This window comes from Coregonus lavaretus (genome assembly GCF_964263955.1).
Source record: "Coregonus lavaretus genome assembly, chromosome: 12".
Lineage (NCBI taxonomy): Eukaryota > Metazoa > Chordata > Actinopteri > Salmoniformes > Salmonidae > Coregonus > Coregonus lavaretus.
In genome coordinates, this window is record NC_139999.1 from 46,505,470 (window position 1) to 46,529,925 (window position 24,456).

A 24,456-nucleotide genomic window follows, 5' to 3' on the forward strand; every position below is an offset into this window, starting at 1 on the left:
AGCAAATTTACAATTAGACTATTTTGGTACTGATGATGCCGACGATGAGAACAATCGATGATTTGGAGATTGATTGCACATCCCTTGTGCAGAATATTACAAGTCAGCAGCCAAGTAAAGATTGACCTTTCATTCCGTTAGGCAGTCAGTCGTGAGGGATCTATCAAGGTAAGTGTCTCATGAAATCGTCTGCTACTCTGTGTGATGTTTACAAATGCTGGCGTTTTTACTTAATACAGTAGCTAGTTAATAAATTCAGGAACGTATTAATTTAGCTAGCAAACGTTAGCTAGCTAATCCTTGGTTTTCACTGCTAGTCATGGGGATGTGGCTAGTCACTGTTGTGCATGCTATGCGAAACAATGTCCCCATGCTAAAGTTCACTCAAATATATTGGTTGATTTGCAAAATGGCTAGTTGAAAAAGTCATCGCTACCTATGGGCTGCTCTCTCTCTCTCGCGCTGACTGTCACTGTCACACACACGGTTGTCGACCTGTAGCCTACATCACTCAGGGCCTGCGTCCTCTCTCCCTGCTGAAGACAGTGATACTATGCTGCCTGATAAGGATGGACTATGTGGTGGTGGTGGAGGCCAGGCCACATCGGGAGAAGACCCCTCAGTGAGCCTGTTTAGAGAGTACCTCCGCCTCAGGACTGTCCACCCAGAGCCTGACTATGGTAAGTTATGGATCTGTGTTCAATGTCTCTATACGGTGGATGTACATCTTCTATGATAATGTCTGCATCCAAAATGTGACACTTCTCTATATAGTGCACTACTTCTCACCATATAGTAGGAAATAGGGTGCTATTTGGGACATAGACAATGTCACACTTTGTGTGGACAAGGTTTTGTGTACACCACCACACAGTATCATACATCTAACCAATATACAGTGCATTCGGAAAGTATTCAGACCCCTTCACTTTTTCAACATTTTGTTATTCTAAAATTGATCAAATAGATTTTTTCCCTCATCAATCTAAACACAATAGGGAAAGGGGGATACCTGGTCAATTGTACAACTGAATGCATTCAACTGAAATGTGTCTGTCGCATTTAACCCAACCCCTCTGAATCAGAGAGGTGCGGGGTGCTGCCTTAATCAACATCCACATCATAGGTTAACTGCCTTGCTCAGGGGCAGAACAACAGATTTTTACATTGTCAGCTCGGGGATTCGATCCAGCAACCTTTCAGTTACTGGCCCAACGCTCCTACCCGCCAGGCTACCTCATAATGACAAAGCAAAAATAGGTTTTTACATTTACGTAAGTATTCAGACCCTTTACTCAGTACTTTGTTGAAGAACCTTTGGCAGCGATTATAGCCTTGAGTCTTCTTGGGTATGACGCTACAAGCTTGGCACACCTGTATTTGGGGAGTTTCTCCCATTATTCTCTGCAGATCCTCTCAAGCTCTGTCAGGTTGGATGGGGAGCGTCGCTGCACAGCTATTTTCAGGTCTCTCCAGAGATGTTCGATCGCATTCAAGTCTGGGCTCTGGCTGTGCCACTCAAGCACATTCAGAGACTTGTCCTGAAGCCACACCTGGGGTGTCCTGGCTGTGTGCTTAGGGTCGTTGTCCCGTTGGAAGGTGAACCTTCACCCCAGTCTGAGGTCCTGAGCGCTCTGGAGCAGGTTTTCATCAAGGATCTCTTTTCTTTTGCCATGTTCATCTTTCCCTCGATCCTGACTAGTCTCCCAGTCCCTGCTGCTGAAATACATCACCACAGCATGATGCTGCCACCACCATGCTCCACCATAGGGATGGTGCCAGGTTTCCTCTAGACGTGACGCTTGGCATTCAGGCCAAAGAGTTCAATCTTGGTTTCATCAGACCAGAGAATCTTGGCAAACTCCAAGCGGGCTGTCATGTGCCTTTTGCTGAGGAGTGGCTGCCGTCTGGCCACTCTACCATAAAGGCCTGATTGTGGAGTGCTGCAGGGATGGTTGTCCTTCTGGAAGGTTCTCCCATCTCCACAGAGGAACTGTGGAGCTCTGTCAGAGTGACCATTGGGTTCTTGGTCACCTCCCTGACCAAGGCCCTTCTCCCCCGATTGCTCAGTTTGGCTGGGCAGCCAGCTCTAGGAAGAGTCTTGGTGGTTCCAAACTTCTTCCATAAAAGAATGATGAAGGCCACTGTTTTCTTGGGGACCTTCAATGTTGCAGACATTTTTTGCTACCCTTCCCCAGATCTGTGCCTCGACACAATCCTGTCTTGGAAATCTACGGACAATTCCTTCGACCTCATGGCTTGGTTTTTGCTCTGACATACACTGTCAACTGTGGGACCTTATATAGACAGGTGTGCACCTTTCCAAATCATGTCCAATCAATTGAATTTACCACAGGTGGACTTCAATGAAGTTGTAGAATCATCTAAATTATGATCAATGGAAACAGGATGCACCTGAGCTCAATTTCGAGTCTCATAGAAAAGGGTCTGAATACTTATGTAAATAAGGTATTTCTGTTTTTTTTTATTTTGATACATTTGCTAACATTTCTAAAAACCTGTTTTCACTTTGACATTATGGGGTATTGTGTGTAGATTGACATTTTAATAAATTTTAGAATAAGGCTTTAACGTAACAAAATGTGGAAAAAGTCAAGGGGTCTGAATACTTTACGAATGCACTGTAGCTACCATAAATAAGTGATCTACTGTACAATCCTTTCTTCAACCCTTAACACTGGACTATATAAAGCTGAAAGAAATAAATCGGACTGAAGGCAAGCACTTGGCTAATTATTACCTGCCATGGTGTAAGGTCCACTTCTTATCAGTAACGTAACTTTTGGATTACCCAAGCTCAGTAGCAGGCGCCGAACCGAATGAGTGTGCTCGCATACTCCCTTAAAAGACATTCGCTTGAAAAATGAGAAAAAGCAGCAATAGTACTGTTTGTTCATTTTGAGTTGGCGTAGCCAGTATACTTCCTCAAAATAGTCACAATTGATCTAAGATAACTCAAGAAATCTTAGTCGTGCAATTGTACATCTAACTAAGATTTTTAGTGCAGTATTTCTCAATGAAAAAATGTGCATGAAAACGAGTTGTCTCGTTGAATGACAACAGACTTTTTATTGAAGAATCCCTACAGTTGACCAATCACTGACGAAGGGCTGTAGACTTCGGCTCCGAACTTCGGCATGCCTCCAGAATTTTTGGGGCGTGCCTGAACAACCTAAAAAACGCTCTCTGAAAACGAACAAAAACGTCACAAAATGTAATCATAATATATGCATAAACTCCACCAAACTGTTTCGGCTAGGAAGCATGGGGACGCCTTTAGGCCTATGGATTGAGCAATAAAAGCCCCACTGTGATCTTCTTAAATTAAACTTGTTTTTGACCGTGTGGAGCGCAACACCACAGAGGAATACCACAGTTGTACAACTTTTATTCCATAGGCTGGGATCCGCACTATGCAGCAATTGCAAGAGCGCATTTTTCACTGGCTGTCCATCTGGTTGCAAAAACAATGATTGATAGGCAGCTTAAACTTCTTCATATCAGCCATTATTGGGCTAAAATGCACATGCATTTGTGAACAGCTATCCACAACAATCACGGCGCAAATAGCTAAATGAGAGAGCAGCGGTTTGATTTATATCGTTGTTCTCTGTAGAAAGGTCGCTGGTTCTAATCCCCAAGCCGACTAGGTGAAAAATCTGTCGATGTGCCCTTGAGCAAGGCACTTAACCCTAATTGCTCCTGTAAGTCGCTCTGGATAAGAGCGTCTGCTAAATGACTAAAATGTAAATGTAAATGTAAATATCAATTAGTGATATCCGTGTTGCCCGTAGGCTACACCACTGCTGTCATCTTTACCTCCAAGCGTTTATTCAAATTGGATGTACAATCTTTGGATGCCGACAGCAGTCGCACCATTGGAAGACATAGCTTGGACTGTAGCCTACCAAAAGCCTATTCCTGCTCTTTTCCCACGATGCATCAAATGGATTTGGTGTGCCATCATAGTGATCTGATTTGTGGTCAGATTCGCTAAGGCGGAACAAACTTAAACTCAAGCCTTTTTTCAGTGTTGATTTGTAAGTCATTGAGGAAAAAGAAAGGTGTCATAAAGATCTTTTTCGCAAACATCATTTCTGAATTTAAAAGTAATCCTAGAAGTAATCCTAGTTTTTCAAACGTGTCTGTAATCTGAATACAATATTTTTGCTGGTAATTTAACAGATTACAGTTAGTTTTTTGTAATCTGTTACTCCCCAACTGTGGTTATAGCAGTAAACCCTATGTAATCTGTTACTCCCCAACTGTGGTTATAGCAGTAAACCCTATGTAATCTGTTACTCCCCAACTGTGGTTATAGCAGTAAACCCTATGTAATCTGTTACTCCCCAACTGTGGTTATAGCAGTAAACCCTATGTAATCTGTTACTCCCCAACTGTGGTTATAGCAGTAAACCCTATGTAATCTGTTACTCCCCAACTGTGGTTATAGCAGTAAACCCTATGTAATCTCGGTGTCTGTGACTAGTAGCCTAACTCCAGTCTTTGCCACTTTAAGAATATTGAGCTCAGAGTCCCCTTGATTGAACTCAAAATGGAAAGGTAATGGTTACAGATTGTCAGTCTTTATGGTGGGAAAACAACATCTAAGTAATTATTAAACAGGAGAGAGAGTGAGAGTGTATTTTATAACTGTGGAAGTTAATTTCAAACAGGCCTCGATTTAGACCAACACAAGTTTTACTCATTACTGTACCTATGTATTTTGGTTTTCTGTATTAGACTACTCTAACCCTTGTCATAGTGTAACAGTCTTGGCCCATGGGTTGTGTTTATCTCTTTACAGATGCTGCTCTGAGGTTCCTGGATAGAATAGCAGAGGAGCTTGGGCTGCCCATGAAGAAAATTGAGGTGTGTGTGTGGTTGGGTACATCTCTTTGACATTCAACTCTTCACACACTAGACCTCATGTCAACTCTGTCCTCCTCACACCTGTCCGTAGGTCTGCCCCGGTAGAGTTGTGTCTATCATGACCTGGCAGGGGACCAACCCTACTCTGAAGTCCATCCTGCTCAACTCCCATACTGACGTTGTGCCTGTTTACCAGGTAAATACCTGGGCCTGTATTCATAAAGCATATCAGAGTAGTACTGATCTAGGATCCGTTTTGTGTTTTAGATCACATTAAATAAGATCCATGGACAGGGGGGACCTGATCTTAGATCAGCACTCTCAGTCTGAGACGCCCCTTGAAACCCCCTGTCGTCTTTACCACTAGTGAGAGGGGAAACACATGGAAAGGAACTCATCCTATGAATGTGTCTCATTCTAGGAACACTGGAAGTATGATTCGTTTGCTGCTGTGAAAGACCCAGAGGGCAACATCTACGCTCGGGGAACACAGGACATGAAGAGTGTCACCATACAGTGAGTGTGATGTCATCACCACCCTGTTGGGATATTCTATCGTAAGACAGCGGGTCAAAACTCCCATTTAGGGTTGCAAAATGTTGGTAACTTTCCCCAAATTCCTAGGTTTTCCAGAAATCCTAGTGGGTATATTAGTGGAATCAGGAGGGAATAAGCATACAATCTGGAACCCTCCAACCAGGATTTCTTGAAAACCTGGGAATTTTAGGAAACTTGCCAGAAATGTGCAACTGTACTCCAATTTCTATGTTACCAGTGTCCTTCACATCTCCCGTTTTTTTTATTTTTTATTTGCCTCATAACCAATATGGCTACTGCTCGATGTCTCCCATAGGTATATCCAGGCCATCAGAAGACTTAAAGCAGAAGGAAAGAAGTTTATGCGCACCATCCACCTAATGTTTGTGCCAGGTAGCCAATGACCGCTCATCCTAAAACGGGCTTCTCAGAATGTAAAACTGTGATAACACTGTAATAATGTTGTAATGGCATGGGTGCGACCCAAAAGGCACCCTATTTCTTATATAGTGCACTACTTTTGACCAGAGCCCTATTGGCCTTGATCAAAAGTAATGCACTATATAGGGAGGAGGATGCCATTTGAAACTCAATCCATCATTTGACACGGGCATAGACAATTTAAAAGCACTTTTGATACCTTCTGATATAAAAAGGGCATTGTAAATAAATGTGATTGATTGAGATATGCTTTATTACTCTTTGCTCTGGATTTGACACTTTGAATGTCTTAGATGAGGAGGTCGGAGGTCACAAAGGAATGGAGACGTTCGTGAAGCTCCCAGAGTTTCAGGAATTAAACATTGGCTTTGCACTTGACGAAGGTAAATAAACAAAACCTTTTCACCTTATTAACACCCAAATATAAACAGAGGCCTGCATCCCAAATTACACACTATTCTCTTTATAGTGCACTACTTTTGACCAGGCCCCATAGGGCTCTGGTGAAAAGTAGTGCACAATGTAAGGAATAGGGTGCCACTTGGGATATACTCAGAGACTATCCAGCACTGAAACGAACACTTCCTTAGGCCCTATACTTCCCTTTTGTCACCTGATATCTGTATGTTTTAGGTCTTGCCAACCCTGGGGAAGCCTTCACTGTCTTCTATGGCGAGAGGAATCCCTGGTGTAAGTATCAGCCCTGAGTATTAGAGATTCTGGCCCTAACTGTAACAATGAAGAATGATCAAATACACACGAGCACCCAGCAGTACGCACAAGAAATGTATCCTCCTCTCACCCTGGCCTTAGTCTGTCTGTGATCCTATCTCAATTAGTCTTTCCTCGATTCCTATCTCCTCGCCTCCTTCTCCAACCTGGACTCTGGGGTAGACGTAACATTGTAAATGAAAATCCGGGACACTCAAATGACTATGATATGTTACTTTTGGTATGGTATGTACACTGAACAAAAATATAAACGCAACGTGCAACAATTTCAAAGATTTTACTGCGTTGCAGTTCAAATAAGGAAATCAGTCAATTTAAATAAATTAATTAGGCCCTAATCTATAGATTTCACATGACTAGGCAGGGTGCAGCCATGAGTGGGCCTGGAAGGGCATAGGCCCACCAACTTGGCAGCCAGGCCCACCCACTGGTGAGCCAGCCCCAGCCAATCAGAGTGAGTTTTTCCCCACAAAAGGGCTTTATTACAGACAGAATTACTCCTCAGCACCACCCACCCCCCCTCAGACGATCCCGCAGGAGAAGAAGACAGATGTGGAGGTCCTGGGTTGGCACGGGTACACGTGGTCTGCGGTTGTGAAGCCGAATGGACGTACTGCCAAATTCTCTAAAATGACGTTGGAGGCAGCTTATGGTAGAGACATGAACGTTCAATTATCTGCTAACAGCTCTGGTGGACATTCCTGCAGTCAGCATGCCAATTGCACATTCCCTCAAAACTTGAGACATCTGTGGCATTGTGTTGTGACACAACTTCACATTTTAGTGGCCTTTTATTGTCTCCAGCACAAGGTGCACTTGGGTAATGATCATGCTGTTTAATCAGCTTTTTGATATGCTACACCTGTGGATGGAGAAATGCTCACTAACAGGGATGTGAACAAATTTGTACAATTCGTATGATATGTTACAACTTGCAATTCGTACGATATGTTACGAATTCCAATTTGTTGTGGCTAACGTTAGCTAGATGGCTAATGTTAGCTAGGCTAAGGGTTAGGTTTAGGAGTTAGGTTAAAGGGGTAAGTTTAGGGGAAGGATTAGCTAACATGCTAAGTAGATACAAAGTAGCTAGTAAGTAAGTGTTTATAGTTGTTTATTAGCTAAAATGCTAAAGTTGTCCGTGATGAGATTTGAACACGCCACCTTTGGGTTGCTAGACGTTCGCCTTTTACCAACCACTCTACTTTAGTTTTTGCCTTAAAGGGGAAATATGCAGTAGCTACATCCTGTTTTGGACTTTAAAATTATATGTACCCATTGATTCTTGAAGAGTATAACTTATAAATGCCTCATGAGCTTAGTTCAGCTGTCATACCCCATCAGAACCCTAAATATAAGCTTATTTTACTCCAATGTTTGTAAACCATGTAAATGTAAACAAATACTGTATAGCCTCAAAACATGGTTAAAACTATCATTTTGATATGGATGGTCAGTCCTTGCATCCATAGCTATGTCTATGAATTTGAGAGTGGTTACATTTTTCCAGCCCCATCCATCAGTGTTTTTGTGAAACTTACGGGGAGGGGTTTTGTTATTCTTTCAACTGCTGATTGCCGCTTTAACATTTACATTTGACATTTTAGTCATTTAGCAGATGCTCTTCACAGGAGGTTGGTGGCACCTTAATTGGGGAGGACAGGCTCGTGGTAATGGCTGGAGCGGAATGGGTGGAATGCCATTCCATTAACTCCGTTCCGTCCATTATTATGAGCCGTCCTCCCCTCAGCAGCCTCCACTGATTCTCTTATCCACGTTAGGTTATATGTAACCATACCAAATGTAACATATCATATTATTAATTAGTGTCCCAGATTTTCATTTACTATGTTAAGTCTAGTCTGAGACCAGTCTGCCTTCTCAAATGTATTGGAGAAGAAGGTCCAAGGATCCTCCCCTCAGACCTTTTCCACCAATGTGTTTTGAGAAAGAGGCGAGGAGAGAGGATGTGAAAAATAATTTTTGGGAGAAAGAGCCTGTGTCTGTTTCCCTCAGGGATAACGGTCCACTGCCCAGGCAGTCCTGGCCACGGCTCCAGGTTTGTGGAGAACACAGCTGCAGAGAAACTGGTAAGACTTCCTTTGTTCACAGCTAGAGGGACTTTGTGTGTCACAAATAGCACCTTATTCCCTGTGGGCCTTGGTCAAATGTATGGGCACTATAGAGAATAGGCGGAAGGTAGTCTAGCGGTTAAGAGCGTTGGGCCAGTAACTGAAAGGTTGCTGGTTTGAATCCCTGAGCCAACTAGGTGGAAAATCTGTTAATGTGCCCTTGAGAAATGCACTTAATCCTAATTGCTTTTGTAAGTCGCTCTGGATAAAAGTGTCTGCTAAATTACTCAAATGTAGGTCACCATTTTGGACACAGCCCTTGTCCGCACACACACTATAGTTCCCGTGGCCAACTTGGCCAAAGAGAGCAGAAAAGGGTTCTGATTCTGATCACTTGGAGGATGATGATGTCAGTGACCTCACCTGCTTTTGTCTGTCTCCCTTTTCTCAGCGCAGTATTATCAACTCCTTCCTGGACTTCAGAGAGAAGGAGAAACACAGGTCAGTAAGGCAGGAAGAGAGATGAGTTCAGTCACTAGAGGGAGCCATAGCTACTTAACAGGAAAGTGATTTTAGTATTTGTGTGTGTGTTGAAGGTTGAACACCAGCGAGTGTTTCACTCTTGGTGACGTCACCACCGTCAACATGACCATGGTGAAAGGAGGCGTGGCCTACAACGTCATCCCTGCCGAGATGGACGTCAGCTTCGACTTGAGAATACCGCCCACAGTCAATTTGCAGGTGTGTCTGTGTGCCTTGTGTGCTAGGGAGGGGCATTTGAAATTATCAACGTTGGGGAAGCTAATCTGAATATGTAGTTTACCAAACTACCAACTAAGTTAAGCTACGCTAAAGCTACCCTTAAGAAAAAGAAAGTTACTTTGAAAAGGTAGGTCACTACATCCAAACTACTGCTTCATAAATGATCAAATCTAACAATAAAAGGCCACTCTAAAATGTGCAGTTTTGTCACACAACACAAATGTCTCAAGTTTTGAAGGAGCGTGCAGTTGGCATGCTGACTGCAGGAATGTCCATCGAGCTGTTGCCAGATAATTTAATGTTCATTTATCTACCATAAGCTGCCTCCAACATCGTTTTAGAGAATTTGCAGGTTACCTTAGTGTTCTTGGGCACAGGGACTATGGTGATCTGCTTGAAACATGTTGGTATTACAGACTCAGTCAGGGAGAGGTTGAAAATGTCAGTGAAGACACTTGCCAGTTGGTCAGCGCATGCTCGGAGTACACGTCCTGGTAATCTGTCTGGTCCTGCAGCCTTGTGAATGTTGAACTGTTTAAAGGTCTTACTCACATCGGCTACGGAGAGCGTGATCACACAGTCATCTGGAACAGCTGATGCTCTCATGCATGTTTCAGTGTTACTTGCCTCAAAGTGAGCATAGAAGTAATTTAGCTCGTCTGGTAGGCTCGTGTCACTGGGCAGTTCGCGGCTGTGCTTCCTTTTCTAGTCTATAATAGTTTGCAAGCCCTGCCACATCCAACGAGCGTCGGAGCCGGTGAAGTACGATTCGATCTTAGTCCTATATTGACGCTTTGCCTGTTTGATGGTTCGTCGGAGGGCATAGCTGTATTTCTTATAAGCTTCCAGGTTAGAGTCCCGCTCCTTGAAAGCGGCAGCTCTACCCTTTAGCTTAGTGCGGATGTTGCCTGTAATCCATGGCTTCTGGTTGGGGTATGTACGTACAGTCACTGTGGGGACGACGTCATCGATGCACTTATTGATGAAGCCGGTGACTGTATGTACATACCCCAACCAGAAGCCATGGGCCTACAGTGCATTCGGAAAGTGTTCAGACCCCTTGACCTTTTCCACATTTTGTTACGTTACAGCCTTATTCGAACATTGATAAAAATTAGTTTTTTCCCCTGATCAATCTGCACACAATAACCCATAATGAATGGAAATATAACATTTACATAAGTATTCAGACCCTTTACTCAGTACTTTGTTGAAGCACCTTTGGCAGTGATTACAGCCTCAAATCTTCTTGGGTATGACGCTACAAGCTTGGCACACCTGTATTTGGGGAGTTTCTCCCATTCTTCTCTGCAGATCCTCTCAAGCTCTGTCAAATTGGATGGGGTGCGTCGCTGCACAGCTATTTTCAGGTCTCTCTGGAGATGTTAGATCTGGTTCAAGTCCGGGCTCTGGCTGGGCCACTCAAGGACATTCAGAGACTTGTCCCGAAGCTACTCCTGCGTTGTCTTGGCTGTGTGCTTAGGGTCGTTGTCCTGTTGGAAGGTGAACCTTCGCCCCAGTTTGAGGTCCTGAGCGCTCTGGAGCAGGTTTTCATCAAGGATCTCTCTGTACTTTGCTCCATTCATCTATCCCTCGATCCTGACTAGTCTCCCAGTCCCTGCCGCTGAAACATCCCACAGCATGATGCTGCCACCACCATGCTTCATCATAGGGATGGTGCCAGGTTTTCTCCAGACATGATGATTGGCATTCAGGCCAAAGAGTTCAATCTTGGTTTCATCAGACCAGAGAATCTTGTTTCTGGCTGTCATGTGCCTTTTACTGATGAGTGGCTTCCGTCTGGCCACTCTACCGTAAAGGCCTGATTGGTGAAGTGCTGCAGAGATGGTTGTCCTTCTGGAAGTAGCTTAGTGGTTAAGAGCGTTGTGCCAGTAACCGAAAGGTCGCTGGTTCTAGTCCCCGAGCTGACTAGGTGAAAAATCTGTCGATGTGCCCTTGAGCAAGGCACTTAACCCTAATTGCTCCTGTAAGTCGCTCTGGATAAGAGCGTCTGCTAAATGACTAAAATGTAAATGTAAAATGTATGGAAGGTTCTCCCATCTCCACAGAGGATCTGTGGAGCTCTGTCAGAGTGACCATCGGGCCCTTCTCCCCCGATTGCTCAGTTTGGCCGGGCGGCCAGCTCTAGGAAGAGTCTTGGTGGTTCCAAACTTCTTCATTTTAAGAATGATGGAGGCCACTGTGTTCTTGGTGACCTTCAATGCTGCGGAAATGTTTTGGTACCCTTCCCCAGATCTGTGCCTTGACACAATCCTGTCTTGGACCTCTATGGACAATTCCTTCGACCTCATGGCTTGGTTTTTGCTCTGACATACACTGTCAACTCTGGGACCTTTATATAGACAGGTGTGTGTGTGTGTGCCTTTCCAAATCATGTCCAATCAATTGAATTTACCACAGGTGGACTCCAATCAAGTTGTAGAAACATTTCAAGGATGTTCAATGGAAACAGGATGCACCTGAGCTAAATATCGAGTCTCATTGCAAAGGGTCCGAATAATTATGTAAATAAGGTATTTCCGTTTTTTTCTTTTTTTATACATTTTCAAAAATTTCTAAAACTGTTTTTGCTTTGTCATTATGGGGTATTGATGAGGATCTTTAAAAAAAAAATCAATTTTAGAATAAGGCTGTAACGTAACAAAATGTGGAAAAAATCAAGGGGTCTGAATACTTTCCGAATGCACTGTATGCCCTCCCAAGCCCACCCATGGCTGCGCCCCTGCCCAGTCATGTGAAATCCATAGATTAGGGCCTAATTTATTTATTTCAAGTGACTGTTTTCCTTACGTAACTCAGTAAAATCGTGTAAATTGTTGCATGTTGCGTTTATATTTTTGTTCAGTATAGTTCCGCTACCGCCAAGCTACTGCAAAATGTAGATAAATAGCTAATTGAAATACATAGACTCCCCAACACTGGAAATTATTTCACTATTCAAATAATATCATGATTTTTTTCTTCAGATATCCAGATAGACGAAATTCTAAAAATAAAATAAATTGCTCTACTCTCTTGACCAATCAGAATATAGCAAAATGCCACAACAGCAGACTGCGCAGTTGTTTTCATGGTGCTATATTGGTTGTTTTTGGCTAACAGTAGCTTAGGCTAACAGCAACACAGTGAAAGAAGTCTGATGCTCGCCATCATAGAACTGATTCTGTTTCCCAAAAAGTTTTCTGGTGAGTGTTTTGCATTGATCTGTATCAGGTCTAGTGGACCCTCCATTGGTACTAGGCTAATCGCTATTTGAAGGGGGGAAAATAGCATACCGTTGTCAGGGCTGACTGGAGGGCTAAATGTGCTATGATATTGAGAGAAAATTAGCTTGGAAATAAATAAAACAATCACTTTGCGTCGTCAGAACTGTAGGATACTTACAGTGCGCAACTGTAAATGTGCAATGTGCTGTCAAAGCCACGTGACGTCTGAAGCCGCAGAAGAAAACATAAACACTACATTCTAAAGTTTGTTGTTTTATTAAATGTAAGCATTTCAAATGTCATGGTATGTCCTTGTGTGTAACAATGTAACATGGACAATTTCATTTCATTTAGACAAAGCTTTTTCATTGTTAAAATAGGCCTAAAAGAAATTCTCAGAATGATTACTCTCACCAAGTGTTCGAATACTAACGTCCATTTGGATATCCGGATATTCCCTGCCCATCCCTACTGTGCCGGGGTTATTATTATACACAGTTCAGCTCAATGTTATCTTCAACATTTCAAATCTTTTATTCCATTGTTAGGAGTTCGAGGAGCAGATTAAGAAGTGGTGTAAGGAGGCGGGAGAGGGCATCACGTATGAGTTTGCTCAGGTCAGTACAATAAACTGCGTCTCTCCGTACACACACTTGTGTATGAGAATGGAGACACCTGATCACAGATCAGTAGAGGATGCTATAAAGTGTTCTCATCTGGGTCGTATTCACAAGGTACGAAATGGAAGTAAACGGACCCAAACAGGGAGCGACTCCCTAAACTTTCCAAGAAGAAACACTTGTTTTGTTTTCCGTTGTGAAATGTTTTGCTACGGTGTACATTAATGAATATGACCCAGTTGTAAAACGTTCTTTGTCCTCCTCCACAGAAACACATGAACCAGAATGTGACATCCACAGATGAGAGTGACCCTTGGTGGAACACCTTCAGCACAACCTGCAAAGCCATGTGAGGACACACACACATACACATACACAGACACACACACACACACACACACTCAGTAAAGGTTAGCTTCATCTGAATTTCTCTCGCCTCAGGAAAATTACTTTGGAAAAGGAGATCTTTCCTGCAGCCACGGACAGTCGCTTCATCAGAGCGGTGAGTTAGAGCTAGGGCTGTTGTGGTGGCCGTATTACCGCCACACCGGCGGTCACGAGTCATGAAGGCAGTCAAATTCCATGTGACCGTTTAGTCACGGTAATTAGGCTTCTCCAAGCTCTGATGCTACTGATGGTCATTAGTAGCCTACCAAACTTGCCAACTGCCTGGTACTCAGCACTCTATTGTCCCTCTAATCACTCTGACATCAATGCAAATAATATCGAAAATCTAATCAAACACTTCATGAGAGCTCATATTGCGCAACATTTCTAAAGGCTATGCAATTGTGTGAGAAAACAGAGTGATAACCTCTATTAAAAAGAGGAGGACCCATCAGCTTTCTATAGGCTAGGCCTACTATATTTATTTCTCTACTTTCCTAATATTAAGCACATTGCTTATATTTACCACAGGAGGATAGCCTACCTGGCTGGCATGAAAATGAACCACGGGAAAAGCGTCCTCCATTCGCTATTTAAGTGCATAGATGACATGTATTTTTTCCAACTGCCCCTGTTTTGAGACAGGTGCATGATAATGGTCCGTTCTAAATCAAAACAAATTTCACACATATTATTTAGTATACAGTACCAGTCAAAAGTTTGGACACACCTACTCATTCCAGGGTTTTTCTTTATTTTTACTATTTTCTACATTGTAGAATAACAGTGAAGACATAAACTATTAAATAACACATATGGAATCATGTAGTAACCAAGAAAGTGTTAAACAAATCAAAATATATTTTATATTTTTGATTCTTCAAAGTAGCCACCCTTTGCCTTGATGACAGCTTTGCACATTCTTGGCATTCTCTTAACCAGCTTCACCTGGAATGCTTTTCCAACAGTCTTGAAGGAGTTCCCACATGTGCTGAGCACTTGTTGGCTGCTTTTCCTTCACTCTGCGGTCCAACTCATCCCAAACCATCTCAATTGGGTTGAGGTGGGGTGATTGTGGAGGCCAGGTTATCTGATGCAGCACCCCATCACTCTCCTTCTTGGTCAAATAGCCCTTACACAGCCTGGAGGTGTGTTTTGGGTCATTGTCCTGTTGAAAAACAAATAGTCCCACTAAGCCCAAACCAGATGGGATGGTGTATCGCTGCAGAATACTGTGGTAGCCTTGCTGGTTAAGTGTGCCTTGAATTCTAAATAAATCACAGACGGTGTCACCAGCAAAGCACCATCACACCTCCTCCTCCATGCTTCACAGTGGGAACCACACATGCGGAGATCATCCGTTCACCTACTCTGTGTCTCACAAATCTCAAATTTGGACTCATCAGACCAAAGGACAGATTTCCACCGGTCTAATGTCCATTGCTCATGCTTCTTGGCCCAAGCAAGTCTCTTCTTATTATTGGTGTCCTTTAGTAGTGGTTTCTTTGCAGCAATTCGACCATGAAGACCTGATTCACGCAGTCTCCTCTGAACAGTTGATGTTGAGATGTCTGTTACTTGAACTCTGTGAAGCATTTATTTGGGCTGCAATCTGAGGTGCAGTTAACTCTAATGAACTTATCCTCTGCAACAGATGTAACTCTGGGTCTTCCTTTCCTGTGGCGGTCCTCATGAGAGATGGTTTTTGCGACTGCACTTGAAGAAACTTTAAATGTTCTTGACATTTTCCGGATTGACTGACTTTCATGTCTTAGTAATGATGGACTGTCGTTTCTCTTTGCTTATTTGAGCTGTTCTTGCCATAATATGGACTTGGTCTTTTACCAAATAGGGCTATCTTCTGTATACCACCCCTACCTTGTCACAACACAACTGATTGGCTCAAACACATTAAGAAGGAAAGAAATTCCACAAATTAACTTTTAAGAAGGCACACCTGTTAATTGAAATGCATTCCAGGTGACTACCTCATGAAGCTGGTTGAGAGAATGCCAAGAGTGTGCAAAGCTGTCATCAAGGCAAACGGTGGCTATTTGAAGAATCTCAAATATAAAATATATTTTCATTTGTTTAACACTTTTTTGGTTACTACATGATTCCATATGTGTTATTTTGTAGTTTTGATGTCTTCACTATTATTCTACAATGTAGAAAATATTAAGGATAAAGAAGAACCCTGGAATGAGTAGGTGTGTCCAAACTTTTGATAATGTTTGTATCACAACTAAAGTGGCCAAATAACTTCTTGAAATTAAGCACATTCATCTGCTTTACAAGGGGTGTAGAGCTTAACTGGCATACATAAGCAGCGCGTGAGTTTCAAGTTTGGGCAAGATCATTTTCACCATAAAAATGTACCTTTTTATAATAAAAGCGTTACCTGCATAATCGCGTATGACTTTTGATAATGGTGTTTTCCCGCTAATGGAACATTTCTGCTTATTACTGCCATGTGCACATTGCTGCACTTATAATGTGAAGAAATAGCCTAATAGTTTATCAACATTTTAAGCTAAACGTTCTGATCTGTTGTGTCAGCCACATTGTGTATACAGTGGGGGGGGGAAAGTATTTAGTCAGCCACCAATTGTGCAAGTTCTCCTACTTAAAAAGATGAGAGAGGCCTGTAATTTTCATCATAGGTACACATCAACTATGACAGACAAATTGAGAGAAAAAAATCACATTGTAGGATTTTTAATGAATTTATTAGCAAATTATGGCGGAAAATAAGTATTTGGTCACCTAAAAACAAGCAAGATTTCTGGCTCTCACAGACCTGTAACTTCTTCTTTGAGAGGCTCCTCTGTCCTCCACTCCGTTACCTGTATTAATGGCACCTGTTTGAACTTGTTATCAGTATAAAATACACCTGTCCACAACATCAAACAGTCACACTCCAAACTCCACTATGGCCAAGACCAAAGAGCTGTCAAAGGACACCAGAAACAAAATTGTAGACCTGCACCAGGCTGGGAAGACTGAATCTGCAATAGGTAAGCAGCTTGGTTTGAAGAAATCAACTGTGGGAGCAATTATTAGGAAATGGAAGACATACAAGACCACTGATAATCTCCCTCGATCTGGGGCTCCACGCAAGATCTCACCCCGTGGGGTCAAAATGATCACAAGAACGGTGAGCAAAAATCCCAGAACCACACGGGGGGACCTAGTGAATGACCTGCAGAGAGCTGGGACCAAAGTAACAAAGCCTACCATCAGCAACACACTATGCCGCCAGGGACTCAAATCCTGCAGTGCCAGACGTGTCCCCCTGCTTAAGCCAGTACATGTCCAGGCCCGTCTGAAGTTTGCTAGAGTGCATTTGGATGATCCAGAAGAGGATTGGGAGAATGTCATATGGTCAGATGAAACCAAAATATAACTTTTTGGTAAAAACTCAACTCGGGGGGGGGGGGGGGGGGGGTGCTACACCAATGCTAATAACTATAAGTTAAGGATAACTATAAGAAATCTTAAGATGTGTTAAATAAATGATATCCAGCTATGCATTTCACTTGCTACATACAGTGAGGGAAAAAGGTATTTGATCCCCTGCTGATTTTGTATGTTTGCCCACTGACAAAGACATGATCAGTCTATAATTTTAATGGTAGGTTTATTTGAACAGTGAGAGACAGAATAACAACAAAAATGTTATAAATTGATTTGTATTTTAATGAAGGAAATAAGTATTTGACCCCTCTGCAAAACATGATTTAGTACTTGGTGGCAAAACCCTTGTTGGCAATCACAGAGGTCAGACATTTCTTGTAGTTGGCCACCAGGTTTGCACACATCTCAGGAGGGATTTTGTCCCACTCCTCTTTGCAGATCTTCTCCAAGTCATTAAGGTTTCGAGGCTGACGTTTGGCAACTTGAACCTTCAGCTCCCTCCACAGATTTTCTATGGGATTAAGGTCTGGAGACTGGCTAGGCCACTCCAGGACCTTAAAGTGCTTCTTCTTGAGCCACTCCTTTGTTGCCCTGGCCGTGTGTTTTGGGTCATTGTCATGCTGGAATACCCATCCACGACCCATTTTCAATGCCCTGGCTGAGGGAAGGAGGTTCTCACCCAAGATTTGACGGTACATGGCCCCGTCCATCGTCCCTTTGATGCGGTGAAGTTGTCATGTCCCCTTAGCAGAAAAACACCCCCAAAGCATAATGTTTCCACCTCCATGTTTGACGGTGGGGATGGTGTTCTTGGGGTCATAGGCAGCATTCCTCCTCCTTCAAACACGGCGGGTTGAGTTGATGGCAAAGACCTCGATTTTGGTCTCATCTGACCACAACACTTTCACCCAGTTCTCCTCTGAATCATTCAGATGTTCGTTGGCAAACTTCAGACGGGCCTGTATATGTGCTTTCTTGAGCAGGGGAACCTTGCGGGCGCTGCAGGATTTCAGTCCTTCACGGCGTAGTGTGTTACCAATTGTTTTCTTGGTGACTATGGTCCCAGCTGCCTTGAGATCATTGACAAGATCCTCCCGTGTAGTTCTGGGCTGATTCCTCACTGTTCTCATGTTCATTGCAACTCCACGAGGTGAGATCTTGCATTGAGCCCCAGGCCGAGGCACATTGACAATTATTTTGTGTTTCTTCCATTTGCGAATAATCGCACCAACTGTTGTCACCTTCTCACCAAGCTGCTTGCCGATGGTCTTGTAGCCCATTCCAGCCTTGTGTAGGTCTACAATCTTGTCCCTGACATCCTTGGAGAGCTCTTTGGTCTTGGCCATGGTGGAGAGTTTGGAATCTGATTGATTGCTTCTGTGGACAGGTGTCTTTTATACAGGTAACAAACTGAGATTAGGAGCACTCCCTTTAAGATTGTGCTCCTAATCTCAGCTCGTTACCTGTATAAAAGAAACCTGGGAGCCAGAAATATTTTTGATTGAGGAGGAGTCAAATACTTATTTCCCTCATTAAAATGCAAATCAATTCATAACATTTTTGACATGCGTTTTTCTGGATTATTTTGTTGTTATTCTGTCTCTCACTGTTCAAATAAACCTACCATTAAAATTATAGACTGATCATGTCTTTGTCAGTGGGAAAACGTACAAAATCAGCAGGGGATCAAATACTTTTTTCCCTCACTGTAAGTGGCTAGATGTCAAAATCAAGCTTCTTCGTGACAGCAGACATTCAATTCCCTCCTAGATCAAGATCCCTGTTTTATGTGCGATTTCTATTTAAATTTTTTATAGCGCCCCTTGTGTGCACTTCCGGTAATACCGTATACCTTGGTATGGTACAGAAACGGAATGAAAATCTGGATACCGCCCAACCCTAGTACACCATCACAACATCTTACTTTCAAACACTTAGAACTGCATGTGTTTTTATGTGTTTATGACCTCAGGACAAAACATGTTTTGTTATTGTAGAAGCTTGCACTTCAAAGCTATGTCCATATGTGTTGTTCATTTTACTTGATCATTAGGAGAAGAAATGCTTCATAAATGCCACAAGCTAAACATCTCCATAGAGACAAACCACTGTGCTTTGAATGAGCTAAATGTGGTTCTCCCTTTAAATGCATCTCTCTTGAGATTGATAAGATATTTGGTGCAATAGTAGAGCGAGGGCCCTTACCTAAAAAAATGACATTCAAAGTTGTTCTATGCTGTTTTATTCATTGAGGCAACAAGACCAAAAACATAAGTGTAAATATAAGTGTTTTTGCTGTTATGTCATTGTCAGTGTGTCAGATATTAGTTGCAATGCTTTCTTGACAAAAAGGAGGATCTTTCAATCATGTTTGTGTCCTGCTGTAGGTGGGCCTCCCTGCCATCGGTTTCTCCCCAATGAACCGGACCCCCATCCTGCTGCACGACCACAACGAATATCTGAACGAGCAGGTCTTCCTCAAAGGCATTCAGGTGTATGAGAACCTAGTGCCAGCATTAGCCAATGTGCCTGCTCTGCCTTGCGATGCCTAGAGCAGCAATTCTTAACTGGTGGGTGACCCTAATTTGATTTTTAAAAAAATTTGCCACTCGAATATTGGGTCACGACTGAGGCAACCCAGTTAAATGTGTGTCCCGAAACCAAACCAGTTGAGAACCTCGGCTACTTCACATCCTGTGTCTCGTAACCTCTCCTTGGCACGTGTCGGTCTGATCTGACACCTCTCACAGATAACCATCTGAATTATTCAAGATTAGTTTTAGAATAATCCAGAAGGCAGCGCCAAAGAATAAAATGAGATTACTTCATCCAGATATAATTTATAATAGTCCAATTTAGCACTTCACATTTGGCACTATGCCTTCTGTATGCATAAAATCTATTTTATTTTCTCTGACCATACATAGCAACTCAGGACACCGTTATACCATTGCATTACACAACATTGTAATAACAGCCTTGTAACAACATTATACTTAAGAGAATGTGTTTAATGTGTCTGTGTAAGAGGTCTTGACAAAGGGTGTGATCATTCACTACTCTAATCAATGTATGGATTTAAGTCTTAAATGCTTATCAAAGATGTATTAGAGATAAGCAACACGGTTATATCAGATGACGCTCTTTGAAGTTGGTAATTAAAATGCTGCTTGATCCAAACCTTGCACAGAATTACTTCAGATGTCCCTCCACAATATTACTTATCCACTTAAACCTAGCATCCACTATCCCCTCATTTATTCTAGTTGATCTGCCATTTGCTCTTTGGACAACTTTCTAACAGCCATTTGTTTAAAACAACTTAGATTCACAGTTAGTGAAATTGAGCTATAGTGGAAATATAACATTACATTACATTTGAGTCATTTAGCAGACGCTCTTATCCAGAGCGACTTACAGGAGCAATTAGGGTTAAGTGCCTTGCTCAAGGGCACATCGACAGATTTTTCACCTAGTCGGCTCGGGGATTAGAACCAGCGACCTTTCGGTTACTGGCACAACGCTCTTAACCACTAAGCTACCTGCCGCCCAACACAGAACCCAATTGGGCAAGAGAGGTTCTGTTATTAAAATAGTTAATGAGTATTCTAAAAAGCTCTAAATCCATCATTAGATTGTTAAGGAAGTGGTATGTCGGTACACTTACCAAGTTCTCTCTTATTCAACTTGGTATCTTCCAGTCCTATTGTAATTTGATAGGCTAAGCTACTTCTTTATTATTTATGTCATAACCTTATTGATTAGCCCCCAACCACACAAACAAGACTGAAGTAATGCCATGTTAACGTTCATATATTTCATAAACTACTTGAAACCACAGATTCATATAATGATTTTTGTTTGAAAATGAATTTATATGCCTGATAAATACACATGTTTTGATTTTTTTTTTTGATAGAGCTGATTTGAATAAAGATCTCACTTTATTGAACTGCTGTGTTATTTGATTTAGAGGTTGAGTGTTAATATTTTCTGCCCAGGGACTGCAGATAGAAAAGCGCTGTGTAGCTAAATCTGTTCTGACAAATAAAAAACAGAGATCGTATCATGCACACCACAATGCTCAAAACACTATAAGACAAAAATATCTTACATCATGAACATAAGATATTTTTGTTAAGCAAAATGTTGTTTTAGTAAACCGAATACATGAAACAGAGGAACTGAGACATAAGGAATAACTGTATTGTAGCCACGTGGGGGCCGTAATCACCATAATAAGCACCATAATGTGTTTATCACCAGTATGAACCAACCCTGCTCCCAACAGTAACAGCATTGCCACTACTTATAGACTCACAATCACATTTACATTTACGTCATTTAGCAGACGCTCTTATCCAGAGCGACTTACAAATTGGTGCATTCACCTTCTGATAGCCAGTGGGACAACCATTTTTTCTATTTTATTTTTTAGAGTATATTTTTAATTTTCATTAGTTTTATATATATATATAACCTTTTTATTTATGTATTTTTTTGTGTGGGGTGGGGGGGTTTAAGTATTACTTTTATACTATCCCAGGTATTCCTTAAAGAGGTAGGGTTTCAAGTGTCTCCGGAAGGTGGTTAGTGACTCCGCTGTCCTGGCGTTGTGAGGGAGCTTGTTCCACCATTGGGGTGCCAGAGCAGCGAACAGTTTTGACTGGGCTGAGCGGGAACTGTGCTACCGCAGAGGTAGGGGGACCAGCAGGTCAGAGGTGGAAGAACAATGACAGTAATGGTGAAGATTTAAAAAAAATTTGATCCTCATTGAGTTACCTTTTTTAGTAGAAGCTACAACATTCTTAGAATAATATAAACTGGTTAGTATTCCCATTTATAGTGTTTCCCAATTCCCTGTGAGTGCTCAACTATCCAGTTCTACCTTTTGTACTTTAAGGTCATGTTCATTATATAGTAATTTTGGATTGAGCTTAAAAAAATATGTGTCAATACAGTGAATGACTAGGCACAAGCCAAAGAGCTGGAGGCTAGAGGAAGAGGATGAAGAGGGAGAAAATTAACCTAGTCTGAGACCGCAGGGTTGTGTCATAGAGAGAGACATGCTGTAGTGGAACTGCATGATACGTGTGATTAACATTGAGACTGACCTAACATGACCAGAGATCATAGGAAGATCTGGCTGATATTACCGACATTACAACTACAGTGCCTTGCAAAAGTATTCACCCCCCTTGGTGTTTTCCTATTTTGTTCCATTACAACCTGTAATTTAAATGGATTTTTATTTGGATTTAATGTAATGGACATACACAAAATAGTCCAAATTGGTGAAGTGAAATGAAATAAATTACTTGTTTAAAAAAATTATAACAAATAAATAACATAAAAGTGGTGCGTGCATACAGTGGGGGGAAAAAAGCAATTAATCAGCCACCAATTGTGCAAGTTCTCCCACTGAAAAAGATGCGAGAGGCCTGTATTTTCATTATAGGTACACGTCAACTATGACAGACAAAATGAGGGGAAAAAAATCAGGAAAATCACATTGTAGGATTTTTTTGAATTTATTTGCAAATTATGGTGGAAAATAAGTATTTGGTTAATAACAAAAGTTTCTCAATAATTTGTTATATACCCTTTGTTGGCAATGACACAGGTCAAACGTTTTCTGTAAGTCTTCACAAGGTTTTCACACACTGTTGCTGGTATTTTGGCCCATTCCTCCATGCAGATCTCCTCTAGAGCAGTGATGTTTTGGGGCTGTCGCTGGGCAACACGGACTTTCAACTCCCTCCAAAGATTTTCTATGGGGTTGAGATCTGGAGACTGGCTAGGCCACTCCAGGACCTTGAAATGCTTCTTACGAAGTCACTCCTTCGTTGCCCGGGCGGTGTGTTTGGGATCATTGTCATGCTGAAAGACCCAGCCACGTTTCATCTTCAATGCCCTTGCTGATGGAAGGAGGTTTTCACTCAAAATCTCACGATACATGGCCCCATTCATTCTTTCCTTTACACGGATCAGTCGTCCGGGTCCCTTTGCAGAAAAACAGCCCCAAAGCATGATGTTTCCACCCCCATGCTTCACAGTAGGTATGGGGTTCTTTGGATGCAACTCAGCATTCTTTGTCCTCCAAACACGACGAGTTGAGCTTTTACCAAAAAGTTATATTTTGGTTTCATCTGACCATATAACATTCTCCCAATCCTCTTCTGGATCATCCAAATGCACTCTAGCAAACTTCAGACGGGCCTGGACATGTACTGGCTTAGGCAGGGGGACACTGCAGGATTTGAGTCCCTGGCGGCGTAGTGTGTTACTGATGGTAGGCTTTGTTACTTTGGTCCCAGCTCTCTGCAGGTCATTCACTAGGTCTCCCCGTGTGGTTCTGGGATTTTTGCTCACCGTTCTTGTGATCATTTTGACCCCACGGGGTGAGATCTTGCATGGAGCCCCAGATCGAGGGAGATTATCAGTGGTCTTGTATGTCTTCCATTTCCTAATAATTGCTCCCACAGTTGATTTCTTCAAACCAAGCAGCTTACCTATTGCAGCTTCAGTCTTCCCAGCCTGGTGCAGGTCTACAATTTTGTTTCTGGTGTCCTTTGACAGCTCTTTGGTCTTGGCCATAGTGGAGTTTGCAGTGTGACTGTTTGAGGTTGTGGACAGGTGTCTTTAATACAGGTAACAAGTTCAAACAGGTGCCATTAATACAGGTAACGAGTGGAGGACAGAGGAGCCTTATTTTCCACCATAATTTGCAAATATATTCATTAAAAATCCTACAATGTGATTTTCTGGATTTCTTTTCTCAATTTGTCTGTCATAGTTGACGTGTACCTATGATGAAAATTACAGGCCTCTCTCATCTTTTTAAGTGGGAGAACTTGCACAATTGGTGGCTGACTAAATACTTTTTTTCCCCACTGTATGTATTCACCCCCTTTGCTATGAAGCCCCTAAATAAGATCTGGTGCAACCAATTACCTCCAGAAGTCACATAATTAGTTAGATTGCACACAGGTGAACTTTATTTAAGTGTCACATGATCTGTCACATGATCTCAGTAATATACACCTGTTCTGAAAGGCCCCAGAGTCTGCAACACCACTAAGCAAGGGGCACCACCAAGCAAAAGGCACCATGAAGACCAAGGAGCTCTCCAAACAGGTCAGGGACAATGTTGTGTAGAAGTACAGATCAGGGTTGGGTTATAAAAAAATATCCGAAACTTTGAACATCCCACGGAGCACAATTAAATCCATTATAAAAAAATTGAAAGAATATGACACCACAACAAACCTGCCAAGAGAGGGCCGCCCACCAAAACTCACAGACCAGGCAAGGAGGGCATTAATCAGAGAGGCAACAAAGAGACCAAAGATAACCCTCAAGGAGCTG

General features: G+C 42.2%; 1 protein-coding gene across 3 annotated transcripts; it reads left to right on the top strand.

Annotated features, from left to right (window-relative positions):
- Nucleotides 1–71: 71 nt before the first annotated feature.
- LOC311138744 (aminoacylase-1-like) lies at nucleotides 72–21,040 on the top strand. Of its 3 annotated transcripts, none has more exons than XM_084173553.1 (15): nucleotides 72–168; nucleotides 543–680; nucleotides 4,829–4,893; nucleotides 4,985–5,089; nucleotides 5,315–5,409; nucleotides 5,747–5,823; nucleotides 6,165–6,254; nucleotides 6,505–6,561; nucleotides 8,620–8,693; nucleotides 9,127–9,176; nucleotides 9,272–9,416; nucleotides 13,213–13,281; nucleotides 13,554–13,633; nucleotides 13,726–13,786; nucleotides 19,476–21,040. In XM_084173553.1, the coding sequence occupies exons 2-15, from the start codon at nucleotides 554–556 to the stop codon at nucleotides 19,638–19,640; spliced, it is 1,260 nt and encodes a 419-aa protein (XP_084029679.1). In that variant the 5' UTR covers nucleotides 72–168; nucleotides 543–553; the 3' UTR covers nucleotides 19,641–21,040. The 3 variants fall into 3 exon arrangements, with proteins under 3 accessions (XP_084029679.1, XP_084029680.1, XP_084029678.1); XM_084173554.1 differs by having other exon boundaries at nucleotides 126–168; nucleotides 547–680; XM_084173552.1 differs by having other exon boundaries at nucleotides 138–168; nucleotides 502–680.
- Nucleotides 21,041–24,456: the final 3,416 nt, after the last annotated feature.

Excerpts from the sequence above, each read along its gene's own strand:
- LOC311138744 (XM_084173553.1), top strand. The coding sequence starts at position 554 with ATGCTGCCTGATAAGGATGGACTATGTGGTGGTGGTGGAGGCCAGGCC. Across the intron at positions 8,694-9,126 it reads ACACAGCTGCAGAGAAACTG|CGCAGTATTATCAACTCCTT; the intron begins GTAAGACTTCCT and ends CCCTTTTCTCAG. Across the intron at positions 13,634-13,725 it reads AGCACAACCTGCAAAGCCAT|GAAAATTACTTTGGAAAAGG; the intron begins GTGAGGACACAC and ends CTCTCGCCTCAG.